The 24,283-nt window shown below is 50.7% G+C and overlaps 9 protein-coding genes across 9 annotated transcripts; 7 read left to right on the plus strand and 2 right to left on the minus strand.

Annotated features, from left to right (window-relative positions):
• Nucleotides 1-438: 438 nt before the first annotated feature.
• Nucleotides 439-1,401, plus strand: AUEXF2481DRAFT_25384 (uncharacterized protein; the record flags this gene model as incomplete). Its single annotated transcript, XM_013492545.1, has 1 exon — nt 439-1,401. The coding sequence occupies one exon, from the start codon at nt 439-441 to the stop codon at nt 1,399-1,401; it is 963 nt and encodes a 320-aa protein (XP_013347999.1).
• An 860-nt stretch (nt 1,402-2,261) lies between these two features.
• On the minus strand, nt 2,262-4,028 carry AUEXF2481DRAFT_35393 (uncharacterized protein). Its single transcript, XM_013492672.1, has one exon. The coding sequence runs from the start codon at nt 3,929-3,931 to the stop codon at nt 2,696-2,698; it is 1,236 nt and encodes a 411-aa protein (XP_013348126.1). The 5' UTR covers nt 3,932-4,028; the 3' UTR covers nt 2,262-2,695.
• Nucleotides 4,029-4,101: 73 nt separating this feature from the next.
• Nucleotides 4,102-4,914, plus strand: AUEXF2481DRAFT_985 (uncharacterized protein; the record flags this gene model as incomplete). The annotated part of the gene is made up of 1 exon (XM_013492388.1): nt 4,102-4,914. One exon carries the CDS (start codon nt 4,102-4,104, stop codon nt 4,912-4,914), a length of 813 nt encoding a protein of 270 aa, XP_013347842.1.
• A 1,098-nt stretch (nt 4,915-6,012) lies between these two features.
• On the plus strand, nt 6,013-7,440 carry AUEXF2481DRAFT_25387 (uncharacterized protein; the record flags this gene model as incomplete). The annotated part of the gene is made up of 1 exon (XM_013492546.1): nt 6,013-7,440. The coding sequence occupies one exon, from the start codon at nt 6,013-6,015 to the stop codon at nt 7,438-7,440; it is 1,428 nt and encodes a 475-aa protein (XP_013348000.1).
• Nucleotides 7,441-9,260: 1,820 nt separating this feature from the next.
• Nucleotides 9,261-11,597, plus strand: AUEXF2481DRAFT_104493 (alcohol oxidase; the record flags this gene model as incomplete). Its single annotated transcript, XM_013492940.1, has 6 exons — nt 9,261-9,313; nt 9,365-9,608; nt 9,660-10,209; nt 10,260-10,617; nt 10,645-10,790; nt 10,844-11,597. The coding sequence occupies 6 exons, from the start codon at nt 9,261-9,263 to the stop codon at nt 11,515-11,517; spliced, it is 2,025 nt and encodes a 674-aa protein (XP_013348394.1). The 3' UTR covers nt 11,518-11,597.
• A 1,125-nt stretch (nt 11,598-12,722) lies between these two features.
• On the plus strand, nt 12,723-15,372 carry AUEXF2481DRAFT_988 (uncharacterized protein; the record flags this gene model as incomplete). Its single annotated transcript, XM_013492389.1, has 3 exons — nt 12,723-14,986; nt 15,042-15,201; nt 15,259-15,372. The coding sequence occupies 3 exons, from the start codon at nt 12,723-12,725 to the stop codon at nt 15,370-15,372; spliced, it is 2,538 nt and encodes an 845-aa protein (XP_013347843.1).
• A 1,359-nt stretch (nt 15,373-16,731) lies between these two features.
• Nucleotides 16,732-18,968, plus strand: AUEXF2481DRAFT_179909 (uncharacterized protein). Its single transcript, XM_013492941.1, has 4 exons — nt 16,732-17,150; nt 17,204-17,254; nt 17,398-17,484; nt 17,540-18,968. Exons 1-4 carry the CDS (start codon nt 16,919-16,921, stop codon nt 18,748-18,750), a joined length of 1,581 nt encoding a protein of 526 aa, XP_013348395.1. The 5' UTR covers nt 16,732-16,918; the 3' UTR covers nt 18,751-18,968.
• Nucleotides 18,969-20,389: 1,421 nt separating this feature from the next.
• On the plus strand, nt 20,390-21,064 carry AUEXF2481DRAFT_990 (glycoside hydrolase family 11 protein; the record flags this gene model as incomplete). The annotated part of the gene is made up of 1 exon (XM_013492390.1): nt 20,390-21,064. The coding sequence occupies one exon, from the start codon at nt 20,390-20,392 to the stop codon at nt 21,062-21,064; it is 675 nt and encodes a 224-aa protein (XP_013347844.1).
• Nucleotides 21,065-21,911: 847 nt separating this feature from the next.
• On the minus strand, nt 21,912-24,255 carry AUEXF2481DRAFT_94060 (uncharacterized protein). The gene is made up of 2 exons (XM_013492884.1): nt 23,897-24,255; nt 21,912-23,845 (listed from the first exon to the last, which is right to left on the minus strand). The coding sequence occupies exons 1-2, from the start codon at nt 24,170-24,172 to the stop codon at nt 22,025-22,027; spliced, it is 2,097 nt and encodes a 698-aa protein (XP_013348338.1). The 5' UTR covers nt 24,173-24,255; the 3' UTR covers nt 21,912-22,024.
• Between the last annotated feature and the right edge of the window lie 28 nt (nt 24,256-24,283).

Genomic DNA, 24,283 nt, shown 5'->3' on the forward strand with positions numbered 1-24,283 from the left:
TCTGCTGTAAGATACCCAAATTCATTATTTCCAGATCACCGAAATTGCTGAAGACATAAGAATGCACGTGTTTGGCCGTGCATTTCGCTCCTGCCTGTGATCTTGACTGAAACTTGGGTTTGGTGGCATTGGGAAGTGCCGGCGCGTGCTGAATAAATCAAGCTCCAGACGAAGTCACATCACAGAACAAGCACATGCTCTCCTGATTACCACACACTGGCCTATACCAATGACAATGATCTTGCGCTTTCACACGACTGACCAGCGCATGTTCATCGCATGATCATTGGCACGCGCCGATTGTCTATAAGACGCCGGTCCTTTTCACACTTCCTCCCTCACCTCAACATCAAACTTCAACACCACTTCTTCAAAGTCCCATCTGTTTTGAGTACCAGTACTCAGACGCAAACAGAGCTCTGATCAAACAACATCTTCATGTGCAATACCTCACCTTACACTTGGAAACCACACAGCTATCAACCCGTTGACCCACCACCACCTGCACCAGTGCCAATGTTCTTCGCCATGCCTATCTTGATCGCTACTCCCTGCCTTGCTGTGCCTGTCAAAGATGTGCCTCTCAAGGGCATGACAGTCGCTGGTTCAGAAACTGCAGCAAAGGGCAAGGAGATGATTGTCACAAAGACTTGCACTACAGTCAAAGGTTCTTCTTCCAAGACTGTGACCAAGACACCTGCCAAAGCTCCTTCAAAGGCACCCAGCAAAGCTTCATCCAAACCTCCTTCAAAGGCTCCATCCAAAGCCTCTTCAAAGCCTCCATCAAAGGCTCCCTCAAAAGCCCCTTTATCAGCCAAACCCCCCTCCAAGCCCCCATCATCTGCGGCTGCAAAATCAACCACATCCAAGAAATCCACAATCGTCACAGCCACAAAGTCCACCGCCGCCGTGGTCTCCAAGACCGTTGTCTCGGTCAGCACAAAGGTGTCTTCCACCTCACCCTCCGCAGCTCCCTCCGCACCTGCCTCCGACAAAACGACAGCATCCCAGAAAGCAGCACGTGTCAAGGCCATCACAGCACCTTCCCCTCCCCTCCCCGGTATGAAGTACATCTATCCCAAGTATAACACCTGCATCCACATCATCCTACGCTGCAAAGTCTGGGAGAGCTGCGACAAGGACTTTACTTGCAAGACCTTTTTGGTGCCTACCATTCTCTCCATCAATGAGTTGATTGAGCAGTTGATTGGTAGAGAAGGAGAAGTTTGCAACGGATGGGCGTTGACAGAGGTCATGGAGAAGGGAGATGGCGGCTTTGAGAAGGGAACGAGTGTGGAGTTTGGAGGGGACAAGGCGGGAGGAACGTTGAGGGCTGTGGGTTGGAGTGAGAAGAATGGGGGTGAGAGACCGCCGGTTTGGGTTGTGTTGCATCAGGGTTGATGGGGAGGAAGTTGAGGGGCAGAGGGAGGGGTTTGTGTCTGTTTTCTTGTGTCTCTGTTTCTTGATCTCTACTTGAGGAATTTTTGCTGGAGGATCTTTGCTTTTCTTGCTTTCGGATTTTGCTTTGATGGAAGGATCTTGTACCTTCAATGACTTGAGAGATTCCTTACCTCTTACTTGTTTCTTTGGAAAGGCTTCTTATCAACTCTTGAAGGGCTGCAGGGATCTCTGGAGTTTCATCATATTGCTGGGAGGTAATGGTCTCTGTTATCATGACATTTCTCACATCTAACCTTGTGCAAAGAAAGGTCTTTGTCATTTCTACTGAGAATCTGTTTTCTAACAGTTACAAGAATCGCCTCTGTCTTTTTTTCCCATCAAGTCATTTATAGGAGTATTTTTGGAAAAGACTATTAGTCTTTTTATCACATCCTGAAGTCTTTGGGGACGATGATATTGCAATTCATGTCCTTCTCAAAAAACACAGGTGATCTGGTAAAATGTGGCAGTCTCTCTCTCTAGACCTTCAGGTGCGAATCTCGTTGAGAAAAAAAGAAGAAAAAAGACTCTGTCTTTCCACAGCTCAATATGTTCGCATGCTTGATCATCAGGAGAGCGAGTGCAGATGAGTAAAAAAGCGTTGGAGACTACGGCTCTCTCTCTCACTCATAAAGTGGTAGGGGTAAGGGGTAATGGATGATGGATGATAAAAACCAATTGCTCTCCTCTCCTCTCCTCTCCATAGTGATAGGTGTAAATGTCAGTCTTGTAGTAATGCACAGAGTTTTTTTTCTTTTTTCTTTCTAGATAGGGGATACTACTTGAGAGAGAGAGAGAGAGAGAGAGAGAGAGAGAGAGAGAGAGAGAGAGAGAGAGAGAGCGCGAGAATAAGCGGCTCTCATAGTCGGGGCTTCAAGTTGTCTTCGGAAAACTACTGTGACTTTTGACAAAGCTCGATATTACTGATGAGAGAGGCGCTGCGGGAGTGGCAAATTGTCTGGTCGATGATCGGGATCAAATAGTCTTGCTTGGTCCATGTCAAGTAACAAAGAGGAACGCACTATATGGACTTTTGAACGGATGCCTTTGAAAAGAAGGGAAAAATGTGAGTTGTGGTAGGTTAATAATGTACAAGATGGGAGGGGTGTAAGAAAAAGATATAAAATCCTTCTTTGGTGACCTTTGAAGAAAATGCTCATACGCTCCATTTCATACAAGAAGATAACGACGCCTAACTAGAAGAATACATCTTCAAGTCATTCCTCCTAGACTTTGGAGAAAGGTGCAAACTTGCTTAGTGCTTGGCACGAGTGCTCTCAAAGCTCTCGAGCACGCTATCCGTCACGCTTTGAGACTTGTCCGATGATGGCGATAGTGATTCTTGCGAGGATGATTCTGAGGGGGAGGAGATTTGCTTGGACTGCATGGCACGAGCCTGGCTTTCGTTGACCTTGCCGTAGACGCCCATAGCGGTAGCGATCATGCTGCCAATGTCTCCGACGTTGCCAGGAACGACGACGCTGGTACCCTCCTTCGCCAACTTGCCGAATGCATCGACATACTTCTCAGCAACACTGAGACTGACGGCACCCTGTGCGCTCTCCTTGCCTTGAGCGATGGAGTTTGCGACAGCGTCGATTCCGGCAGCTGTGGCGCGAGCCTTGAGGAGGATGGCTTCGGATTCACCAGTAGCCATGTTGATCTGCTCGGAGCGCAGAGCCTCGGAAGCCAGGATGACACTCTGCTTGCGACCTTCGGCAATGTTGATGGCACTCTGACGTTGACCCTCGGACTCGAGGATCTCGGCACGCTTGCTACGCTCGGCAGTGACCTGACGGTGCATTGCCTCTACGACACCAGCGGGCGCGTGGATATCGCGGATCTCATAACGCAGACAGGTAACACCCCAGTCTTGGGCAGCCTCGTTAATAGCTTGTGTAATGTTTGTGTTCAAGGCAGCGCGCTCTTTCAGGACGTGGTCGAGGGAGAGCTGACCAATCTCTGAACGCATGGTGGTCTGGGCGAGTTGTGAAATGGCATATTCGGCATCTTCAACACCGTAGCTGGCCTTGTAAGGGTCGAAGACGCGGGTATAGAGCACACCGTCCAGCTCCAGAGTAACGTTGTCGGCGGTGATGGCACTCTGAGAAGGAATCTCAATGGCGGCTTCTTTCAGGCTCTTGACGTAGGCGATGCGATCGATCAAGGGGACCAGGACAGCGAGACCGGGCTGCAGGATGCGACTGAACTTGCCCATGCGCTCGACGATCCATGCTGTTTGCTGAGGCACGAACTTGACAATGGTGTTGGCGGGGAGTGATGAACGCTGGAAGTAGCTTGTAGGCTCGCTTGAACCAGAGGAACGGGAGAAGAGCGAGTCGGCAGAAGGGAGGAGGCGTGGCGGTTGCGAAGTGAAGGCAGCTTTCTGAATGGTGAAGCGGCTATTCGCCAGGACGGCCAGTGAGCGGCGAGATGCCGTTGGTCGTAGAGCGCCGGAACGTGCGATGAGGCCCAGGGCTGTTTCTGCCATGTTGAATATGCTGGATTAAGTGTCTGTGTGAGGGAGAGTCCAAGTCAAGATGGGAGTTCGTGCTGGACATCATCGCCGCTGGTCGGTCGCGGGGCGGGCCAAAGCTTTCTCCAAACTTCGTCATCGTTCTTTCCATCGCCATCTCTTGCATACCAGTCCACTCAGCGACCATGTCGGAATACTGGAAGTCAACCCCAAAGTACTGGTGCAAGTTCTGCTCTACCTATGTGCGCGACACAAACCTCGAGAAGAAATCCCACGAAGCCACCCCGAAGCATCAGAACAACATCCAGCGTTCGTTGCGCGATATCCACAAAAAGACAGAGCGCGATGATCGCGAGAAGCAGCGCGCAAAAGATGAAGTCGCAAGGCTGAACGGTCTGGTCGCTGCCAAACAAGGTCCTTCCATCTCGGTCGCCTCTGGCTCACAGCTTCCTGCTCCAAAGCTCAAGTCTACTGCACCCAGCGGTCCCGCTTCTGTCGCCGAAAGGAAGCGTCAGATGGAGCAGCTTGCCGCTATGGGTGTCGCCATTCCCGAAGAATTCCGTCGTGACATGTCCATCAGAGGAGAGTGGTCCACCGTTTCTGAGACACCCATCTACTCAAAATCTGTCAAGCCTGATGCGGACGACGAAGACGACACGAAAGCATTTGGCGTGCGGAAGCGAAAACTGGATGAAGAAGAGCAAGATCTGAACATGGCACCCAAGGCTTGGGGTTCACGCCTGAAGTCTTATCCACCTTCAAAGGGCAATGACGAAGTAGACCTGGATGCTCTCTTGTCTAGCGCCACCACGAAAAAGGAAGTCAAATCTGAAGACAACCATCTACTGAAGAAGGAGGGTGACGCTGACACTACCGAGTCTATTGCTGCTATACCAGACATTTCTGAAGGTGTTGCTGCTGAGTCCGAGGTTAAGCCAGAGCCCAAAGCCGACCAAGATGCTCCTGTGGTCTTCAAGAAACGCAAGTCTAAGCGCTGAGACCAGCAAGGCAAACTTGCAAGATCACCAAATTACAATGAGCCTCTGTGCTTCCCAGTTGAAGGATGCTGTTAGCATCATTCGGCGAATGCTCTACATCTAAGGCCGATATGCCATCAGAGCCGGGTTACCGGATCATCTACGCATCTCGTAAGGCACACCGTCGAACATTGGCCACCTTTTCTATAAGCAGTCGGCCTGAAACAGTATCGACGTCAATGACCACGCGACAGCATACCTAGCATAGCACACGAACCTAGCAGAAGCAACTGTCAGCATGGCGATCACGCCAAAGGCATGCCAAGCTTGGGCATGAAGAGGAGAGAAGCCGCAGGGGCTGGATAGATTATCGCCAGTCATCGCGCACTCTTCGTGAGACAGCAGACTCCGACATACAATAATATAAACGAGAGTAAGAGCAGTCGCGAACACTTGTCCGTTTCGTGCAAACTTGAACTGTGTTCAGAGGTGCTTTGATTCGTGCTTGCTTGAGCAATTGCGTAGATGAAACTTGATGAAACACGTAATATGAAGCTAGTCGATCAATTTTGGTCGCGGTTCCTGTCAAACCGAATTGTTGTCAGCCTTGAATAGAATTGTTGATCTATCACAGCATTTTATCTACATGATCAATAGAAATTAGAGAATGGTACGGCGATAGGTTATGGTTCTTGTAGAAAAGTCTATTGCCCTGACAGTGACGCAATCTGTTTTGTTATGTCTTGTATAGGGGTTCAGCAAACGGTCTCGCAGCTTACGACCGACAAAGCAGCATGGACAAGCATGCAGACTCAGACATGGCTCGATGGTTCGCGCACAAGCGAGGCTGTCATCGGCAGGGAGCCACAGTGTCACACGTTGACAGTAAGTGCGAAATAGGAGACGAGATTGTAGGGAGGCTCGCCGCGATCACTCAAGCAACGCGGCTGCATCAAGTTGCGGAGATTAATATCTGCCCTGGCGCGCCGTGACCGACGGCGGGCATTTCTGAAAACAGGCCCTTGGTCCGGGTTCGAAGTGTCACATTGTCTGTTTGTCCAAACTACTCGTAACCAGCAAACAGCATCAACCATCAACACGTACACGTAATCGCTCGTTATGGACGCATCCTCGACATCACCCCTTTTGCGACCATCGTCTCCTGCTCTGGATGTGGCTCCCTCGCTAGCCCTCTACCCCGGTGGCTGTCCTTCGCTCGACGCTCGTTCCGATCGCTCAGTGTCCACGCCATCAACGATATCTAGCAGATCCGTCTCATCTTCTTCAACCCGTTCAGAATCAGGTCGACGGAAGAATGGATACATGCGTCCCCAAGGAACCGCCTTTTCGGACTCGGCAAGGAACCGCGACAGCGTCATGAGTCTGGGAAGCATCGCTCACATGCAATATTACTTTGCTCGCACTGGTCTTCTGGATGGCAAAGGGGGTCAGTTTGCGAAACCAAAGAAAGGCCTCAAGCATTTAGACACCGACGTCGCCATCTATACCACATCAGAAGACGGCTTGGTCGAAAGCCCGAAAGACGCCAACGATGAGTGGTCAGAGCCCATCATGCTCCCGCCCACTGTGTCAACATATGCATACAAGGAACCCAATGTACAACCACCGCCAGAGCTCCCCATGCTCCGTCGACAGCTTCGCGAAGCACTGGACGACGCTCAGAAAGTACTGCAAGAGTCGGCTGAAGCTAGTCCATACGACGATGCCACTCGAGAGGCCATCGTCGAGTCTGTACGAGCACCCACAAATCCCGACGAGCCTCCGGTGGCCCAGGGCTGGCACGAGATTATGGGTCTCCACCTCCTTGATATCATCACCCTGGCCATCCGTGCCGCCAAAACATACTACACATCACATCCACACCCTCAACAACTGTATGCCATCCAGTCAGAGCGTAAAATCCGCGGAGACTTGTATGAGGTCCTCGACGTCTTGAAACGTGCAGCAGCGAGAGAGTTCCGTGGAGGTGTCAAAGATGAGGAAAGAGCTGGGATAAAATCTTGGATCGATAGCATCAACGACTTGATGTCGAGAGAGAAGTCGCGAGAACAAGAAGAACAAATTTCACGTGCAAGTTGTGCCTGGCGCTTCGGAGACTGGACTGGCCGTGAACGCGAAAGAGAGTGGCTATTTATGTCCTCTTTCGACACTAGTCCGGAGCCGCTTCCACAGTGGACAGAATCGATCTCAGAGGAACCATCGCCGTTCCTTCGAACTTTACAGAGTGGTCTGCGCCTAGTGCAGCTTCACAACGAGATGGTCCGCCGTTCCGAACGTCCATTCGGTGAAATAAAGACCTTCTTTACGGACGTAGCAAAGCCGTATCGATGTGCTGAAAACTTGCGCTTCTGGTCAAAAGCTGCAGAGCTTCGATGGGAGACTCAACTCTCTTTCAACGTGCTTCACGTGGTACACGGCAAAGATGACGATGCCTGGAAACAGTTTGACGAGACTGTATTCAAATGGTGCCGCGAAGTTCGAGAGGAGATCTCGAAGGAGTGGGCAGAGTCCGAGAGATCTGCATAACAAGGAACCTGACCTTGATTTGCGAGATTTTCTGGCTCAAAACAGTGCAGTGAGCAGTGAGCAATGGACGTCTTTGCCGGCTGCCGTCTTTTCCTTTCTTTCCTTTGTCTGTGTTTTTTCCCAAGTCACCTAATGCCTTCAGCGCAACACTAGATACCCCAGAGGCTGGCTGTTTTGTTGTTTTCTTCTTTCTGCATGCCCCTGCCAATTCTCCAGGTCAAATTGGAACAATGATTTTGGACAAATCAATTCACAGGATCAACCAATCGTTCTTCTTGCCCATGCCATTCCATGGCTCAAAGTCAATGTTTTCGGATTGAGCGGCTCCTGCTCAGTGATCACTGCCTCGTAGAGAGGGGTAGGAACCACGTCCGGTCTCACAACGACACCTTGGCGCCACGCGCGTCCATAGGATGCGGCAGAATCAATTCCCGAGATTGTTATAGCCAAGTGTCAGGTGAGGGCCAAGTTAGGATCTAGTTCGTGCTGTTCATTGGTTAGGTATGGTGTTCGTGCAGTAGAACCCTGCACCGACCCCACGTTTCCCCGCAACGTCAGATTGACCTCGACATTGTACTTTCTCAAGAGTCTTTTATGCTCAATTCGACATTTGGATTGATCTCCAAGAGCAGCGTAGAGCAAAAAAAGAGCTGTACAAAGGCATAGTCACTTTTCGGATCCAAAGAGCTGTAGAAGAGAGCCTGTAAGACAACTTTCGATCACTAAAATTTCTCCAGTATCAAAAGCGTCGTGCCTTAGGTGCAACTGTGCCCGTGCCAAAATTTTAGCATTTGGAGAACAGGAACAGTACGTACCTCGGGTTAGTCCTCCGTGAACTATCTCCGTCAGGACTCCCCACTATTGCCCCGCGAAACTAGTCAGGACATCACTCGGGCTGCTGTGACGCACCTAGAACCTCCTCTGATCAGAGGTCCAATTGACCAAGCAGTAGCTAGAATTTGACGCCAATTGCAGGTCAATTTCACAAACAGCTAACATGGCTAACATGGCTAATAATACTAATACTTACCTAGACAAGTGCAAGGAGCTTACGAACCCACATGGACATCTACGTGGTACCTTGAGCTCTGGAAGATCTGTCCAACCATCCTTGGCCACATTCTGATCAGCTCACACGCATCGGTGCGGGGCTCAATCTACGGTTTCCTGCTGCATGGTTCAGAGGAGCTGCAGCTACAATATCCGGGCGAGACATGCTTGGGAGCAAAGTCTCTGCCTAGCTGTTGGCGTCTTGTAAGATTGGACGGTTCACGCGCTTGTGGGATCAGCCTGGATGCCTGCGTTCCATGTACAGCGATCCATTACCTTTATGTCTCTCCGACGCTCGTATCTGGAATCGTGGGGGCTGTAGAAATGCACAGTGCTTTCCCATGGAGCTGGATGCGTTCATGGAGCGCTGGAAAGTACTACAGTTCTCACGAGACTCTGCAGCACACTGGCCTGGAAGCAGTTCGATCTTCATCCAAGCACTGTGCGAGCTTACTGGCTGCATGAAGAAACGGGATCTCGACAAGGATACAAACAATGCCAAAGTCAACCCCACGCCGCCTTGATCATTTCTAGCCGCCGGTTGGACTTGTTCCGTACCTGATACGCGCCCTCTTCCCCTCACAAACTGTATGCCAATCCCATATACCCGAGTCCGTTCATGTTTGAAGCGGGGTTGATGTTTTGGAGGGGGACGCGTAGCTTGATGATGGGACTCGATGGGTATATAATCGAGCTGTTGGAGCTGCTGTACAATCACCAGACCTGCTTCTATTACTTTCTACAGAAGTCTTGGAGCAAATTTAATCATTATGACTGTCCCAGACGAGGTCGATATCATCGTTACTGGTGGAGGATCATGCGGGTGGGTATTTCTGTATATCAATGTTGAAGCATCATGCTGAATCCGTTGTAGTTGTGTCGTCGCTGGCCGATTGGCCAACTTGGACCACAATCTTCAGGTCATGCTCATTGAAGCTGGAGAGTCCAACCTCAACAACCCTTGGGTGTATCGTCCTGGTATCTATCCCAAGAACATGAAGCTCGACAGTAAGACTGCTTCATTCTACTACTCGAGACCTTCTGAATGGCTCGGTGGACGTCGTGCCGTTGTACCTTGTGCCCATATTCTCGGTGGAGGTTCATCTATCAATTTCATGGTAAGTTAGGCATCAATTCAATCATGATTTATATGCTCATATGGTATCTAGATGTACACTCGTGCTTCGGCTTCCGACTATGATGACTTCCAAGCCAAGGGTTGGACCACCAAGGAGCTCATCCCCCTGATGAGAAAGCACGAGACATACCAGAGAGCTTGCAACAACCGTGACATCCACGGTTTCGAAGGTCCCATCAAGGTCTCCTTCGGCAACTACACTTACCCCGTCATGCAAGACTTCCTCAGAGCCGTCGAGTCCCAAGGTATCCCCGTCACAGACGATCTCCAAGACTTGACAACGGGTCATGGAGCCTGCCACTGGGAGAAGTGGATCAATAGAGATACTGGACGTCGATCTGACTCTGCTCATGCTTACATTCACAGCACACGTGCTGTTCATTCCAACTTGCACTTGGTTTGTAACACCAAGGTCGAGAAGATTATTATGGAAGGAGGTAGAGCTGTTGGTGTCAAGGTTGTCCCTACCAAGCCCCTTACTCCTGGACAGGATCATGCCAAGGTTTATAAGGCAAGAAAGCAAATCATCGTTAGTGGTGGTACCCTGAGTTCACCCCTCATCCTCCAGCGATCAGGCATTGGTAAGTCAAACACCTTTCTGCCTAAAGTCAGATACTAATGCACTCTTTAGGTGACCCCGAGAAGCTTCGTGCTGCTGGTGTCAAGCCTCTGGTCGACCTTCCTGGTGTTGGTCTCAACTTCCAGGATCATTACTTGACATTCTCGGTCTTCCGTGCTAAGCCTACCTGTGAATCTTTCGACGATTTTGTTCGTGGAGACCCTGTTGTACAGAAGCAGGTGTTTGATCAGTGGAACATCAATGGTACTGGTCCGCTGGCTACTAATGGTATCGATGCTGGCGTCAAAATCCGCCCAACCGAGGAAGAACTCAACCAAATGGACTCCTGGCCATGTCCCGAGTTCAGATCTGGATGGGACAGCTATTTTGCCAAGGCCTTAGATAAACCTGTTATGCATTATTCAGGGAAGTTTTGCCATCTAATAGTGTGATCGAGGTCGTTGGCTAACGAAAAAACAGTTATTGCTGGATGGTTTGGCGACCACATGCTCATGCCCCCTGGAAAGTTCTTTACCATGTTCCACTTCCTGGAGTACCCCTTCAGCAGAGGTTTCACTCACATCACCTCTCCTAGTGCCTACGGTAAGCTCAACATCTAGTGTCGTGGTGGAAAAAATACTAACCAAACTCCCTAGACGCCCCTGACTTTGACGCCGGCTTTATGAACGACAAGAGAGACATGGCACCCATGGTCTGGGGCTACGTCAAGTCACGCGAGACAGCTCGCCGCATGGATGCCTACGCCGGAGAAGTACAATCCATGCACCCCTTCTACGCCTTTGACAGCCCAGCCCGCGCTCTTGACATGGACCTGGCCACCACAAAGGCCTATGCAGGAGAAAACCACATCACTGCGGGTATCCAACACGGTAGCTGGAGTATGCCTCTGGAATCTGGTACCGCTCCCTCACCTAGCTTCTTGAACAGCAATAAGCAGGAGATCAGGCAGGATCTGGTTTACACGAATGAGGATATCAACCATGTTATTGAGTGGACCAAGAGACATGTGGAGACTACCTGGCATAGTCTGGGAACGTGCTCCATGGCTCCCAAAGAGGGCAACTCGATTGTCAAGCATGGTGTCTTGGATGAGCGCCTCAATGTCCACGGTGTCAAGGGCCTCAAAGTTGCTGACCTCTCCATCTGCCCTGACAACGTGGGTTGCAACACCTACTCCACTGCTCTGTTGATTGGAGAGAAGTGTGCCATGCTTGTCGCAGAAGATCTTGGTTACTCGGGCAGTGCTTTGGACATGAAGGTGCCCAACTACCATGCACCCAGAGAGATTGCTGGACTTTCTCGTCTGTAGTGGAACGATGCTGCTTATGATGATGAGGTGAATGGGAATTCAATGCTTCTATTGTTTATAGTCTATGACCTCGAAATGACATATCATGATTTGCTTTTGCTTTTTTTTTTTTCTCGATCTAATGAAAACGCGTCGTTGGCGTTGGAACGCGCTACCCAGCCTCCTCTTATTCTGAAGTCTGTAACGTGTGTAGCTGCATTGAGATATGCTTGCTCTCTGCGATGGTTGAAGGAATTAAGAGTCTTTGTGATCGATCGTCTGTCCCTGAATGACATTTTGTCCAGAATCAATCGATGATCTCACGGTCGAAGGTCAAGAGAGGTGCTCGAATCTTGTCGCATACGGTCATCCCGTGTTGTGACTACATATATTTTGGTGATCATCAGGAGACAGACCTGTCAGGGGCACAAGATCAAGCACATGTAAACCTCTTAATGCATCAGGCTTGCTCCAGACACTGAAGAATGATACGTGACTGTATACCAACTACGTCATCTGATCGATGTTCAAGACAGGGTCGTACTCATGACATGCACGAGAGACTATAACCCCACTTCAAGAGTCAACGTTGTGTGCATAGTGATTGGTGTACCGTTCACCAATCCTCTATAGGCTTGAGAAGTTGTTATAGTAAACACGAATTCAGTAAGCCTTGTAGTGCGAGACAATATCGATTTTGGGTTTTGCATTGGCTTGGATTTGCAGATTGATGTCCTTGACACGAAAGCCGATGTTACGTTCTGGCCATTGAAGATCTGGATAATTACAATGATAAAGCTTAGCACCAAGTCTCTTTGGGCACATGTATCATTAATGGTGTAGTCAGCCTATACCATAGCTCCTCCTCTTGTGCGAAACACTGTCACGACTGTGGCTGTCTTAAGGCACTAACTTTTCTGGACTCGGAGCGATGGCACCGAGATACATGTTTTCAACGACTCCATGTGTTGAAGGGGTCTCATCAATCTTGTACTATAACTCGAGTTGAATCAAGATCTATCTTCCGGAGCTACCAGGGCATTGATAGATGTGCTCACGTGCGATGGTACCGAATGGGGAAGCGAGCCAAGAGATGTGGAGAACGGCTTGAGGCAGGTACGTCAGAGGCTCTCGGGCACGGACGTCTTCGTGAATTGATGTGACAATTGACGGGTGGTGATGCTGACTTTTCCCTTGCACATCCTACCAACGACTGTCAAGCATTGATGGATCCGCGCAACTCGATCGCAGACATTGCCGGACCGGCGGCTATGGCCAAGCCAAAGGCGCCCCAGAGGTCGTACGCCTCGGCAGTCGGAGAGGAGGCAAGCTCGACTCGAGACGGAGCAGCAAACTCATCAGGAACGGGTGGCAGCAAGAAGAAGCGCCATCGCGCGGGTAAGAAGCGTCGCAACCGCAGACAGAGCTTCGCCGCTCCTTCCGAATCCACCGTGGCCGAACGCGACGAGGACCAGGGCCAACGACCATCCTTGACGACCAGCCGCCCTTCGGCAAACCAGACCAGCTTCTACCGCCTCAAGTCGGCAGCCCGGAGCAACACCAGCCTGGAGAGCGACGCTCTTCTCGATCACCGTGAACACCAACCCATCCGTCCCCGCCGAGCAAGCATCCAACAGGCTTCGAGAAACAACGGCGGTCTGTTCCCGCGGAACCAGCGCAACTCACAGCATGCCATCTCTCAGTCAAGCCCAGTGAAGCCTCGACAGATGAATTATAGCGACGATGAAGATGAAGAGGCTGTCACCGATCGTACCCCCCTCATCTCCCAGTCCTACTACGACCGTCCTCCTATCGAACGCAATAGATCCGGCAACCGTGCCTATGGTGGCACCCGTCGCAGACAATCGGCCACCTCCCGCACCTCCAGCAAGAAGGGCAGATACCCAAGCGATAGCGACGACGATTACGATGTCAACAACCCTCCATCAATGCCAGGCTCCCCTAAGCTGGGAACGCTCGACGATGTCATGATTGCTCAGGAGTTCTCAGGCTCCCCGTCATCCGAAAACCGTGATGCCATCATCAACATTGACCGTGATAACAACTCTGATCGCTTCCCTTCTTCATCACCACCCACTCCCGGTGCCGACGGCCGTAGACGCACTCTTGCTAACCTGGCCGAGAACGACGTCTGCTACCCTGGCAACATCGCCGAGTCCGAGCTCGGTGAAGACGACCTGACACCTACCGACCAAGGCCAACGCCGCACTAGTCGTCGCAGACGCCATCGTCAATGGCCCGACCTTGATGTTCTGGATGAGTGGAGCCGCATTGAAAAGGAGGAAAGAGACCACACCGAGCAGATTCGCTCAAAGAAGATCAGCGAGCCTGTCATGGTTGGCGGCCGCCTTCGTCCCGCAAAGACTCAATGGCATCGTGAGGAAGACGACGCTCCATACAGATACACCTACTTTAACGAAACTTTCGATGGCACCATCCATAGCAGGACTATATCAGAGCTCCGTCAATTTGGCGCCACCTTCCGTGAGCTCTTCAACCCCGACCCACCGGAGCTCAGCGACGACAGCAGTTCCGACGAAGATGATCATCCCCCACAGGAACTGCCTTCAGGTCGTGAGTCGAGGATGAGCTCAGTCGCTGGTGATGGAAAGGCTCAAGACCGCTCTGCATCAGCTACTCCCGCCGGATCTCGTCCCCGCATACTCAAGGAGAAACGCTACGGTCCCCGCCCCACATTCTGGCTTGATGTCCTCAGTCCGTCTGAGACGGAAATGAAGATTCTGGCAAAGTCATTCGGCATTCATCAGCTGACGGTAGAGGATATCATGATGCAGGAACCTCGCGAAAAGGTCGAGCTGTTCCAAAGCTACTACTTTGTGAACTATCGCAGTTTCGAGCAAGACAAAGACAACGAGGATTACATGGAGCCTGTCAACATGTACGTTGTCGTTTTCAAGGACGGTGTCATCAGTTTCCACTTTTCCATGACACCTCACCCTGCCAACGTCCGTCGTCGTATTCGTCAACTCAACGACTACATGTCTCCGACAGCAGACTGGATCTCATACGCCATCATTGATGACATTACAGATGTGTACGCTCCGTTAGTCCAGGTCATTGAAGACGAGGTTGACGAGATTGACTACGAGATCCTTGCTTTGCATTCTTCCGAAGAGAACTCAGACGACAAGGCCAAAAATAGTGCAAAGGCCAAGGAGCTTGAGTATGAAAAGATGAACAAGGTCGCCGGAAGCGATAATCAATCCGAAAAGGGAGAACGCACTGCTGGTGACAGTGGTGGTGATATGCTGCGCCGTGTCGGAAACTGCAGAAAGAAGGTTATGAGTCTTTACAGACTCCTTGGTAACAAGGCAGATGTCATCAAGGGCTTTGCCAAGAGGTGTAACGAACATTGGGAGGTCGCTCCCAGGTCTGAAATTGGCCTGTATCTTGGCGATATCCAAGATCACGTTGCCACCATGACGGGTAACTTGTCACATTACGAGAAGTAAGTTCCAACTGAACATGGTCCTCCTTTTTGCAGCCACTAACATACGTCTCAGCTTGCTCTCGAGAGCACATGGCAATTACCTTGCCCAGATCAACATCCGAATGAACGAGCGTGCAGAACAGACCAACGACGTTCTAGGAAAGCTCACTGTGCTTGGTACTATCGTTCTTCCTATGAACATCGTCACCGGAATGTGGGGAATGAACACTAAGGTATGCCATATTGATTTGCATGTCCCAATTGAGAATACAGACTGATGATTTGCATAGGTACCAGGACAAGACGGCGACGATCTGACCTGGTTCTGGGGTCTTACGGCTGGTCTGATCGCTTTCGGAATGACCAGTTACTTCATCGCCAAAAGAATCTATGGCATTGTCTGATAGTGTCCATGCGGACTCAACCAGAGCGTATACGCAAGCAGGATGTGCATGACTGATGTGCAGTCGAATTTTCTTCTTCAGGGGTATCATCTATTCCAGCCTAGGTCTAACTATTAATCCTATTACGAGTGAAATCAGCGCTGAGCGTTGCATTGCAGCAAATAGTCAAGCTATTCAATATTCTTCTTATTCTGGTGTTGTACACAGACAGGCTATCATAACCTGTCGTGCATGAGGCACGTATCAGGCCGAGCGGGCCGACGTTGTTGACATGCAGCGAACGACACAAGAAAGCCTGACTCAGGCATTGGCTACTACCAATCTGGATAGCAAGTGCGTCCCAGCTGTCTCGATGCCGGCAGATTATCTCGAGCGCCGGAGATATCATCGACAAACCAAACAGAACGCGCCGTGGCGTATCAGACAGGGCTGAGGCATGACTCGACGCTCCTTGGACATGTATGAAACGCATCCGCGATGCAACTATTACAAGTGTTGGGACATGCGGTAAGCGTTACGAGTACCGGCCGTCGGGCACCAAGGATGATCTGCCGTCTCGTGTTGGAAAATCTTCTCGGACAGGCGCACCCGTAGTTTCGTGATATGCAAGCCCAACGTCTCCCAGACCCAAGGCTTCGGGACGAGCGATCTGCAGCCAACACGGAGCATTTACAAGAGACGCCCAACCAATGGTGCTTTTGTATTCCTACCAACCCATCCTTGCAAAACAAGAAATGCGCAAGTCTCAAATGCCGGGTCTCCAACGCTTCGGTTTAGCTGCATGTCGTACGCCCGATGAAGTTTCGAACGCTGACGGGATAGGAGTAGGGACCGTGACATGGGGTGACGAACCTGGTTTAGAGGCCCTTTGTGGAAGGCCATTTGAGGTTTGGGATGTACGTTTCCTTGTGGCACAGATGTCCATCTATCGTGACAAATGCGATGGTCGATTTCCCCAAAATTCTGGAAAAGATGTTAGCATCTCGACCCAGTCCCAAGGTTCGATCATTCAGAGTAGATGACGTTTGCAAACGGTAGCTTCTTGTCCAGATTGTCTGCCTTGGTCCACATATCTTACTCTTGCCAGACTTTCTCTTACGGAAGGTGGTTAGCGTGCACTTTACAGAGCTTCCTGTTGCTATACTTGGCGGGCCTTGCAATTGGCTCGACATGGTCAAAGATCATGCAAGAAGAGAAAATGTCTTACACTCGGTGTCGGCGATTTTCTCCTGTCTGAGGGTACTCTGCTTTGTTGAGCTTATTCTTCTGTCATGCAGTTTCGGGAGTCATGCGTCCCTTTTGTTCTGGCTGCCCAGGGGGTGGTGTTGAGGAGGGCCAGTAAACCTCTTCTAGATTCTTTGCATTTCGTCAGGGCACGTTTTTGCAAAGACTTGGGGAAGGGGGGCTGTTTTTGATTCGTAACACCGTGCCGTGCATGAGAGGAAAGAATCGGCTTCCATGATCCGTGTCCACAGGAAGCCACCGGACCATCTGATCGGTGTTTATATCTCTCTCCCTGATTCCTCTTGTTGTTGGGCTTTGTGATATGGTGCATACACATACTCTCATGACTCTCAGTCCGATTATCAAGGCGGAAGTTGAGTCGTCGTTACATTCGACGCCACCCTTGTTCATCGTTGCAACATCATACCGACGTAGGATGAAGTCGAGGATGGCAGATCCTTCTTCGTCATCTCCCATGAGAGCCAAGCCAGAACCGACAGACAGCTTGAGTCCGAGTACCAGTGTTGAGCTGCATAAGAGGAGTAAGACTGGATGTATGTACACACCAATCATAAAGGCCTTCCAGGATGTTGCTGACTCCTTCCAGGTAAGACTTGCCGACGTCGAAAAAAGAAGTGCGACGAGGCGAGGCCGGGCTGTAAGATTCCCATCTCCTTACATAATTCTCGACGAGTAGCTTCCATCTTAGCAAAGCAGTCATGTGGCTATGAAGATGGTCTGAAGTTTCTGTCATCTCGGTCTAGATATGTCAGTAAGTGTCATGTGCTAACGAGGCTTTAGGTCAGAATTGCGCAAAGAACAACATCCTCTGCGGTGGGTATGAAACAAGAAAGCCATGGAGGAAAGGGGCTCGTAGCAAGGGCTCTGGTATGTCTTCGTCATCAGGCTTATGTACACATGGGGACTTACCTTTTGACTCCAGCCTTGAGCATACCCGAACTCCCAAATATCATCAACGCAATAGACAACCCCCTGGACTCACAACTCCTCTCATACTTCATCACCCACGCTGCTCAAGCTCTGAACATATACTCCGAGACACACAATCCATTCGACGGCTTCGTGATTGACATGGCGATTGCGAACACTGGTCTTATGCACTCGCTACTCTGCCTTTCAGCCTCCTGCCTCCTGGCTCATCAGCCGACATTAGATCAAGAAATCATCGTCCGCCACAGCCACCACTTCGACCAAGCCGTATCGACTTTACGAAAAGGTGTCGAAACATACAGCTCCAACAACTCTACCCAAAACGGAGACTGCATCATGCTGCAAACAATCCTACTCGCCCAAGAGGCGATCATTACAGGAGAAACACATGGCAGCTATCGATGCCATTTATTGGCCGCACAAAGACTTGTGGATACTTGTGGAGATTTGAGCGCAGACGTGCAGAGTTTCGCTCGTCAATTCTTGCTCTATCATAATCTCGCCAATATGCTCTCTGTTATCCGCCCTGTCAATGTCGTGGCCTTGACCCCGGAAGTTGTAAATCCTGAAACAGGGGAACGAGGCACCTTCTCGGAGGCTTGCGTGGATGGAATCTTGCATGGACTGCTGGAGCCCATGATGCGTACACAGCAGGTCCGTGATGGCATACGCTTCCACCGTCACTCTGGAAATTCGAGATGGTTCAAGGATGAGCGACTGCTTAGCTTGGCATTGACTGTTGAAACACAACTACGCATGTGGCAGTCTCGTCTCCAGCCCAATACTCCACAATACTGGTCTTCGTTGGTATATCGGCAGAGTGCATATGTGTACCTCTATCGCACTATCAAGCCTTCAAGGGCGAGTCCGGAACTCGCACAGGTCGTCTCTGAGGGATTGTCTTATACGGCGCATGCGCTAAGGGATGTCACGAGGAACGAGGGTAGCAAAAGCTGGATTTGTGGTGTGCTGTTGCCACCTTTGTTTTTGCTCGGTTGTGCGGCATTTGATCCTTCTCAGCGACGACTGGTGCTGGAGAATTTTGAAGACATGCAAGCATGCAATCAGAGAGCTAGCATTGTGCATGCGAAGGCGATCTTGAGGGAGGTATGGTCGAGGATGGACGCCGAACATGGTGCCGATGATGCCTGGGATTGGGAAGCCGTGATGAAGGATATAAACATAGATATTATGTTGTCATGAATTAGCGAGATCTTATACGCATCGATGTGCGTTGATGTATTCCTCCCTCCTCGTGTGTGCGGGATACCGCCAAACCTGTAGCTGTATCAAGACATGATGCTATCTTGATTCGCAGCAATGCCGTCGAGATATCACGTTTCATCGAATCCCTGCGCTACACTCACCAATGTGATATTTTACGCGTCTCGACAGCTCGCTTTTGTCTCGCCTTGATTATGAAGATGGTGAGAGGAAATTTGGCACATCAGCAGGTCGTGCTGTCTTTCCCGGCTAAAGTCGTTCTTTCGGAAAGTGCCACTCTACCCTTTGATGTTTTAGCACATCCAGCACTTCCCAGTCAAGTTTCGAGAGGCGGCCTTGATGGTATGCGGACACATGACGTTGTCGTACCCACATCCAGAGTGCAATCTTCCTTGATGAGATTCGAGTACCAGAATGATTCCTCCCAATGCAAATGTCTTCTGCTTTCTTAAGAAAACAGCACTCTATCACTTACATGCTCTGGTGACACTTGCTCTTTCGTTGTCACAGAAGCAGTCTCCGCTCAATAAGCCAGAAACACACCTCAAATTGCGCATGGCGTCCAGAGCTTCCGGCCGGGTTCGCGTCAGTTCGGGTGAGTTTGACATGCGCGGACCAGGGGCGACGCGATGCGAGATTCTGCAACAAGCTGTCTATCTTGCATCCGTTGCTTGCCGTGAGCAGCTGGGTTCAGCGGGTTGTTCGAAATGTCAACGTGATGGCCTGAACCTGTGTTTGGAGATTTGACGGCCGTCTGGCGATTCAAGTCTGTATGGAGAGGATGCGGTCGGTGCGAGATGGCAGCGTCTTGCTGACAAGCCTCTTCTCGCTAGGGATATTGGTGTGCGTGTCCACGACTGAAAGCATTAACACCTTGTGATCTCATGGCTGGAATGTAAATGATGGACGTCACACAAGATACCGTACATCGTCAGCATCACCATCACACTCGCCTTCCATCTACAGGATGTCGTTTGCCGTCGAAGGATGTCATTGGCTCGTCGGATGCTTCTCGGCCGTACCATTTGTTTCATCTTGGCGAAGCGACCCTTCCACCCCGCACAAACCTCGAGAACAAACACCCCAAGAACCACAAGCCCCATCTGCGTTGATGTGAGACAGGGGAGGGTGTGCGTACGAGAGATGGAGAGAAGAGAGCGGTCTCGAACCTCTGTCGCTTTCATCCCCCGAGCAGCCTGAATTACAAGATATTGGTCTAAAAGCAGGGGCATCTAGATGATCCCTACATATCACTCCCCCGGACCGATCCATTGCACTAACAGAATAGGCAAAATTGGCAGCGAGGCTTAAAATCAGCCCGATAGGTATGTGCTTGCCTCAGATGGGTGAACTGTGTGGAGTGAGCTTGGCCCCCTTCTCGTCTATGTGTTACAGACCAGCGTAACGAGTCCAACTCAACATGTCGCCATCCTGATCAAGATAGCCTTCGTGTGTGATTCTCGAGCCTGGACTGGATCGGCGTAGGTAATGCGACAAGGAAAGAAGGGCATATAAGAAGGGTAGCTTTCCCATCTAACTTTTACTTCTCATCACAACAACATTTTCTCTTCTCTTCCAACTCAAACAATCATTCTTTTGCACAGACAAGACTGCAATCATGCACTTCTCTTCTCTCTTCGTCGCCGCTTCGGCTTTCGTCACCGCTCTGGCAGCCCCTGTCGCCGAACCCGTCTCTGAGAACGGTCTCTCCTCGCTGGTCGAGCGCTCCACCCCTGCCGGTACTGGCCAGAACAACGGCTACTACTACAGCTTCTGGAATGCAGGGGGAGGTACTGTAAACTACAATAACAAGGGAGCCGGTGAATACTCCGTTTCCTGGCAAAACTGCAACAACTTTGTCGCTGGCAAGGGCTGGGCAACTGGTTCCGCCCGCAACATCAACTTCAAGGGTAGCTACTCCCCTCAGGGAAACTCCTACCTTTCCGTCTACGGCTGGACCACCAACTCCCTGGTCGAGTACTACATTCTCGAGTCCTACGGCACCTACAACCCCGGCAGTGGTCTCCAGCACATGGGCACCGTCACTTCTGATGGCAGTGTCTACGACATCTACAAGGGTGTTCGCACAAACCAGCCTTCTATCCAGGGAACCGCCACTTTCAATCAATACTGGAGTATCAGAAAGAACAAGCGCTCCTCTGGAACTGTCACCACCGCCAACCACTTCAACGCATGGAGCAAGTTGGGCATGAAGCTCGGCCAGCACAACTACCAGATTGTCGCTACTGAGGGTTACCAGTCCTCAGGCTCTGCCGACATCACTGTCTCCTAAACGGCTTTACTTTTGGACAACCGCCTGGAGGAGGCAGCACGGCAGCAGGTGGGTCTTGATGCCAGGAGAGACTTGTAGAATAAGAAAGTGCAAGGGGTGGAGTAAAAGGAGGTGTTGACCATTTCCTTTCTTTCAACCATTTGCAGACGTTTTGAGTTGGACTCCTTTTTGTCCATTTGGGCAGCTTCGCACAAAACACACCTTCCTTCTTTCACATTATATAAAACCTGTTCGGAATACAAAATAGGTGGACGCGCCTACAGCATTTTTGGACAAAGACATAGCACTTGTTCGTGATCAGATTTGCATATTTCGAAACTTTTCCATGAGATAACTCTTCTCTAACCTGAAGATTGTCCCGTAACAGCGATATAAGACAAATTTACCTCAGATCAACAACCACCTCAGCTTCCATCCCATCAAAAGAATTCTTTTGGACATCACATACTGATTTGCCGCCTCACCTATTGCATGTACGCCGCATCGATACCTAGGTCAACGACCACGCGTACTAGATGCTTCATCTGCGATCTGCTGACGATATGACTGTGACTGTATTTAAGGAGTGCTGCGGTGACTCGAAGAGGTTGCTGCTGACTTCATCCCTCTTCACTTTGCGACCCGGTCAATGCCGCCGATTGGACCCGGGTCTCGGTGTTTCTTGAGGGGTTGCGAGTATGCAGGCCGCATGGAACGAGAACACCAGGGACATGCAGTGCTTAATGAACTGCTTGGCCAATGAGAATTTCAACAGCGATGATGATCCGGACAGTGCCTAGTCGTTACACAAATCCAGATTATACAATGCAAGCAGAAGGGGTCACGTGTGAGGGAAATGCGAGAAGGTGTACGAGGCAAAGAAGTGAAGCAGATTTTAGTATGTGCAAATGCAAACAACCCCCATTCTACATGTTTCCCAAACTATCGTGATATCGTCATCTGTCATCAAACACGAGAAATTTACAACTTGCTACCAGTGGTAGTCTTGCAGCACACATCGCCAGAAGCACCAACAATTCCCTCAACAGTAGGTTGCTTGTGCGTCTCACTGAGCAAAGTGCTCTTGTTGAACTCCTGAGTGCTTGGTGGCACATCCAAAGCAGGATTCTTGTCAAAGAAGTTGACGGGCTTGAGCGACACCTTGATGATTTCACAAGGCATGACGGGGAAGTCCTCAATGCGAGGAACGTGGTTGATGCCGAATTGGACAAAGACAACGAGATCCTCGTCGAGAATGTTGTCCTTACGGTCTGCCCAGCTGCGAACACCGGTGCCGCCGCGAGATTGGTTTGTGTATCTTCCACCAGCGTAGAGTTCACCGTCGCGGTGCTTGACAGCGTAGATGTTGCGGGCGGAGAATTCGGCACGCTTGTAGTTGAAACTGTCTTGGTCGGCGAGACCTTTTTGGAAGGTGGGAGCGTGGATCTTGTAGGCGACAGGCTTGCCGTTGATGGGGTTGCGGACATTGTTGTTCTGAATCTTGAAGGTGCGGTTAGTGTCGGGGTTAAGATCGTAGCCACCTGATTGAGAGAGAATGGTTTCTTCGGTATAGTAGCCTGTGCCGTGAGGGTTGAAGTCGCTGCGAGGCATGGGAAGGGCCTCGTCATAGACAAGACGGTTGGAGTGGCCGTCAATGGCAGGATCAACACGAAGGGAGAAGATGTGCTGGTGGTGAGTGGCGAGGACTCCTGGGTGAACGACAGTACCCCAAGGAACACTGATACCGTCGTCGATGGGCTGAGTTGAAAGAATACCAGTAGCTCTGACTTCGTAGGTCATCTCACCTGCTTGGTTGAACATGAAAGCCAGGATGTACTCGTAGTTTGCAACAGTGATGATGCTCTGGAGAACAAGCTCACGGTTGCGAACGACGGCAGCACGGCCGGTTCTGTAATTGGTGTGCTTCCAGCCAATACCGCCGTCTTGCTCGTGGACACAGATGACGTTGGGCATCTCGACAGCCTCACCCTTGTCGTTGGACACAAGTCCTGAGAGGTACTGGATTGAACCGAGGCAGTCGCATCCCAGCTTCAGGTCGTTAGCCATGATGCCAGCACCAACATCACCAAGATCGAAAGCAGCCTTCTTGTGGAAGGGGTGGCGAGGGTCACCGTAAGGGATGGACATGTCGGACAGAGACAGACGGTAGAAGACATTGCGACCATCGTAACGGACGTTGTACAGAACCATGCCTTCTCTTTGGTTGAAGCCGACGCGGAAGGACCATTTCTGCCACTCGAGAGTGTGGGAAGTACCCTCCTGAGTGACGCTGAAACTGGCACCCTCGGGCTGAAGGACTTGCAGAGGCTTCAAGTCGGTGCGCAGGTTCTGGGCCTCTGGGATGTACTCGTTGGCAGGAACAGGCTTCCAGGGCTGTGTGGGCTTGATGGTGTTGTCCTTGCCAGTAGGCATGATGTCGATACGGATGACCTTGCGTTGATCGGCACTGAGAACCGGGGAGATGGCCAGAGGGAAGGCATAGTGGTTGGAGTCGAGTTCATCAGTGTTGTTGGGGTCACGCATGTACAAGAAGCATTGGTACATGCGCTCGTCGTCACCAACACCGTCAGAGCCGTAGATCCAGGGGTCGCAGACAACAGCGGTGCCCTCGGGAAGCTGTAACTTGGCAATCTCTGCTTGTACACCCTCGTCCTCCAAGGCCAACTTCTCAATGTCCAAGATCTCTTCTCCATCTCCTGCGGCGTGTACGTTGGGCCCGAGTCTTGCGTTGCTCTCGACGCTCGATGTCGTCAGGTTGACAATGGCTTCGTGTAGCTTGTTCTGATCACAGCGTCAGTATCGATACACGCGTTCAATGCTCTTGGTATTTACAGTCTTGCGGATATAGTATGCAATCATCACTCTACGATCGATGCTGGGAAGACCTTGACCCTGGAACTCTGCCTCCAAATAGGGGATCATCTCAGCCTTCGCCGGCTCCTCAAGAGTGAGGACCTTGAATTGGAGATCCGTGTTCTCTGGCCATTGCTTCTGAATCAATGAGGCTGCTGATTGGATCTCCTGTGCTGACAATGGGGCAAGAGGGTGTGCCTCCACCGACTTCGACTTGCGAACAGGCAATGATGTACTGCTTTCTTGAAGAGACATGGTGCGGATGTGGGATGCGAAAGAACAAGGTAAGGATAGTCAGAAGAACGAAGCCTCTTATAAAATATGACAGGAGCGACGAAGAAAGATAAGCCTACAGAAGTGGCCGGT

The sequence above is a fragment of the Aureobasidium subglaciale genome, assembly GCF_000721755.1.
Source record: "Aureobasidium subglaciale EXF-2481 unplaced genomic scaffold scaffold_1, whole genome shotgun sequence".
Taxonomy (NCBI): Eukaryota; Fungi; Ascomycota; class Dothideomycetes; order Dothideales; family Saccotheciaceae; genus Aureobasidium; species Aureobasidium subglaciale.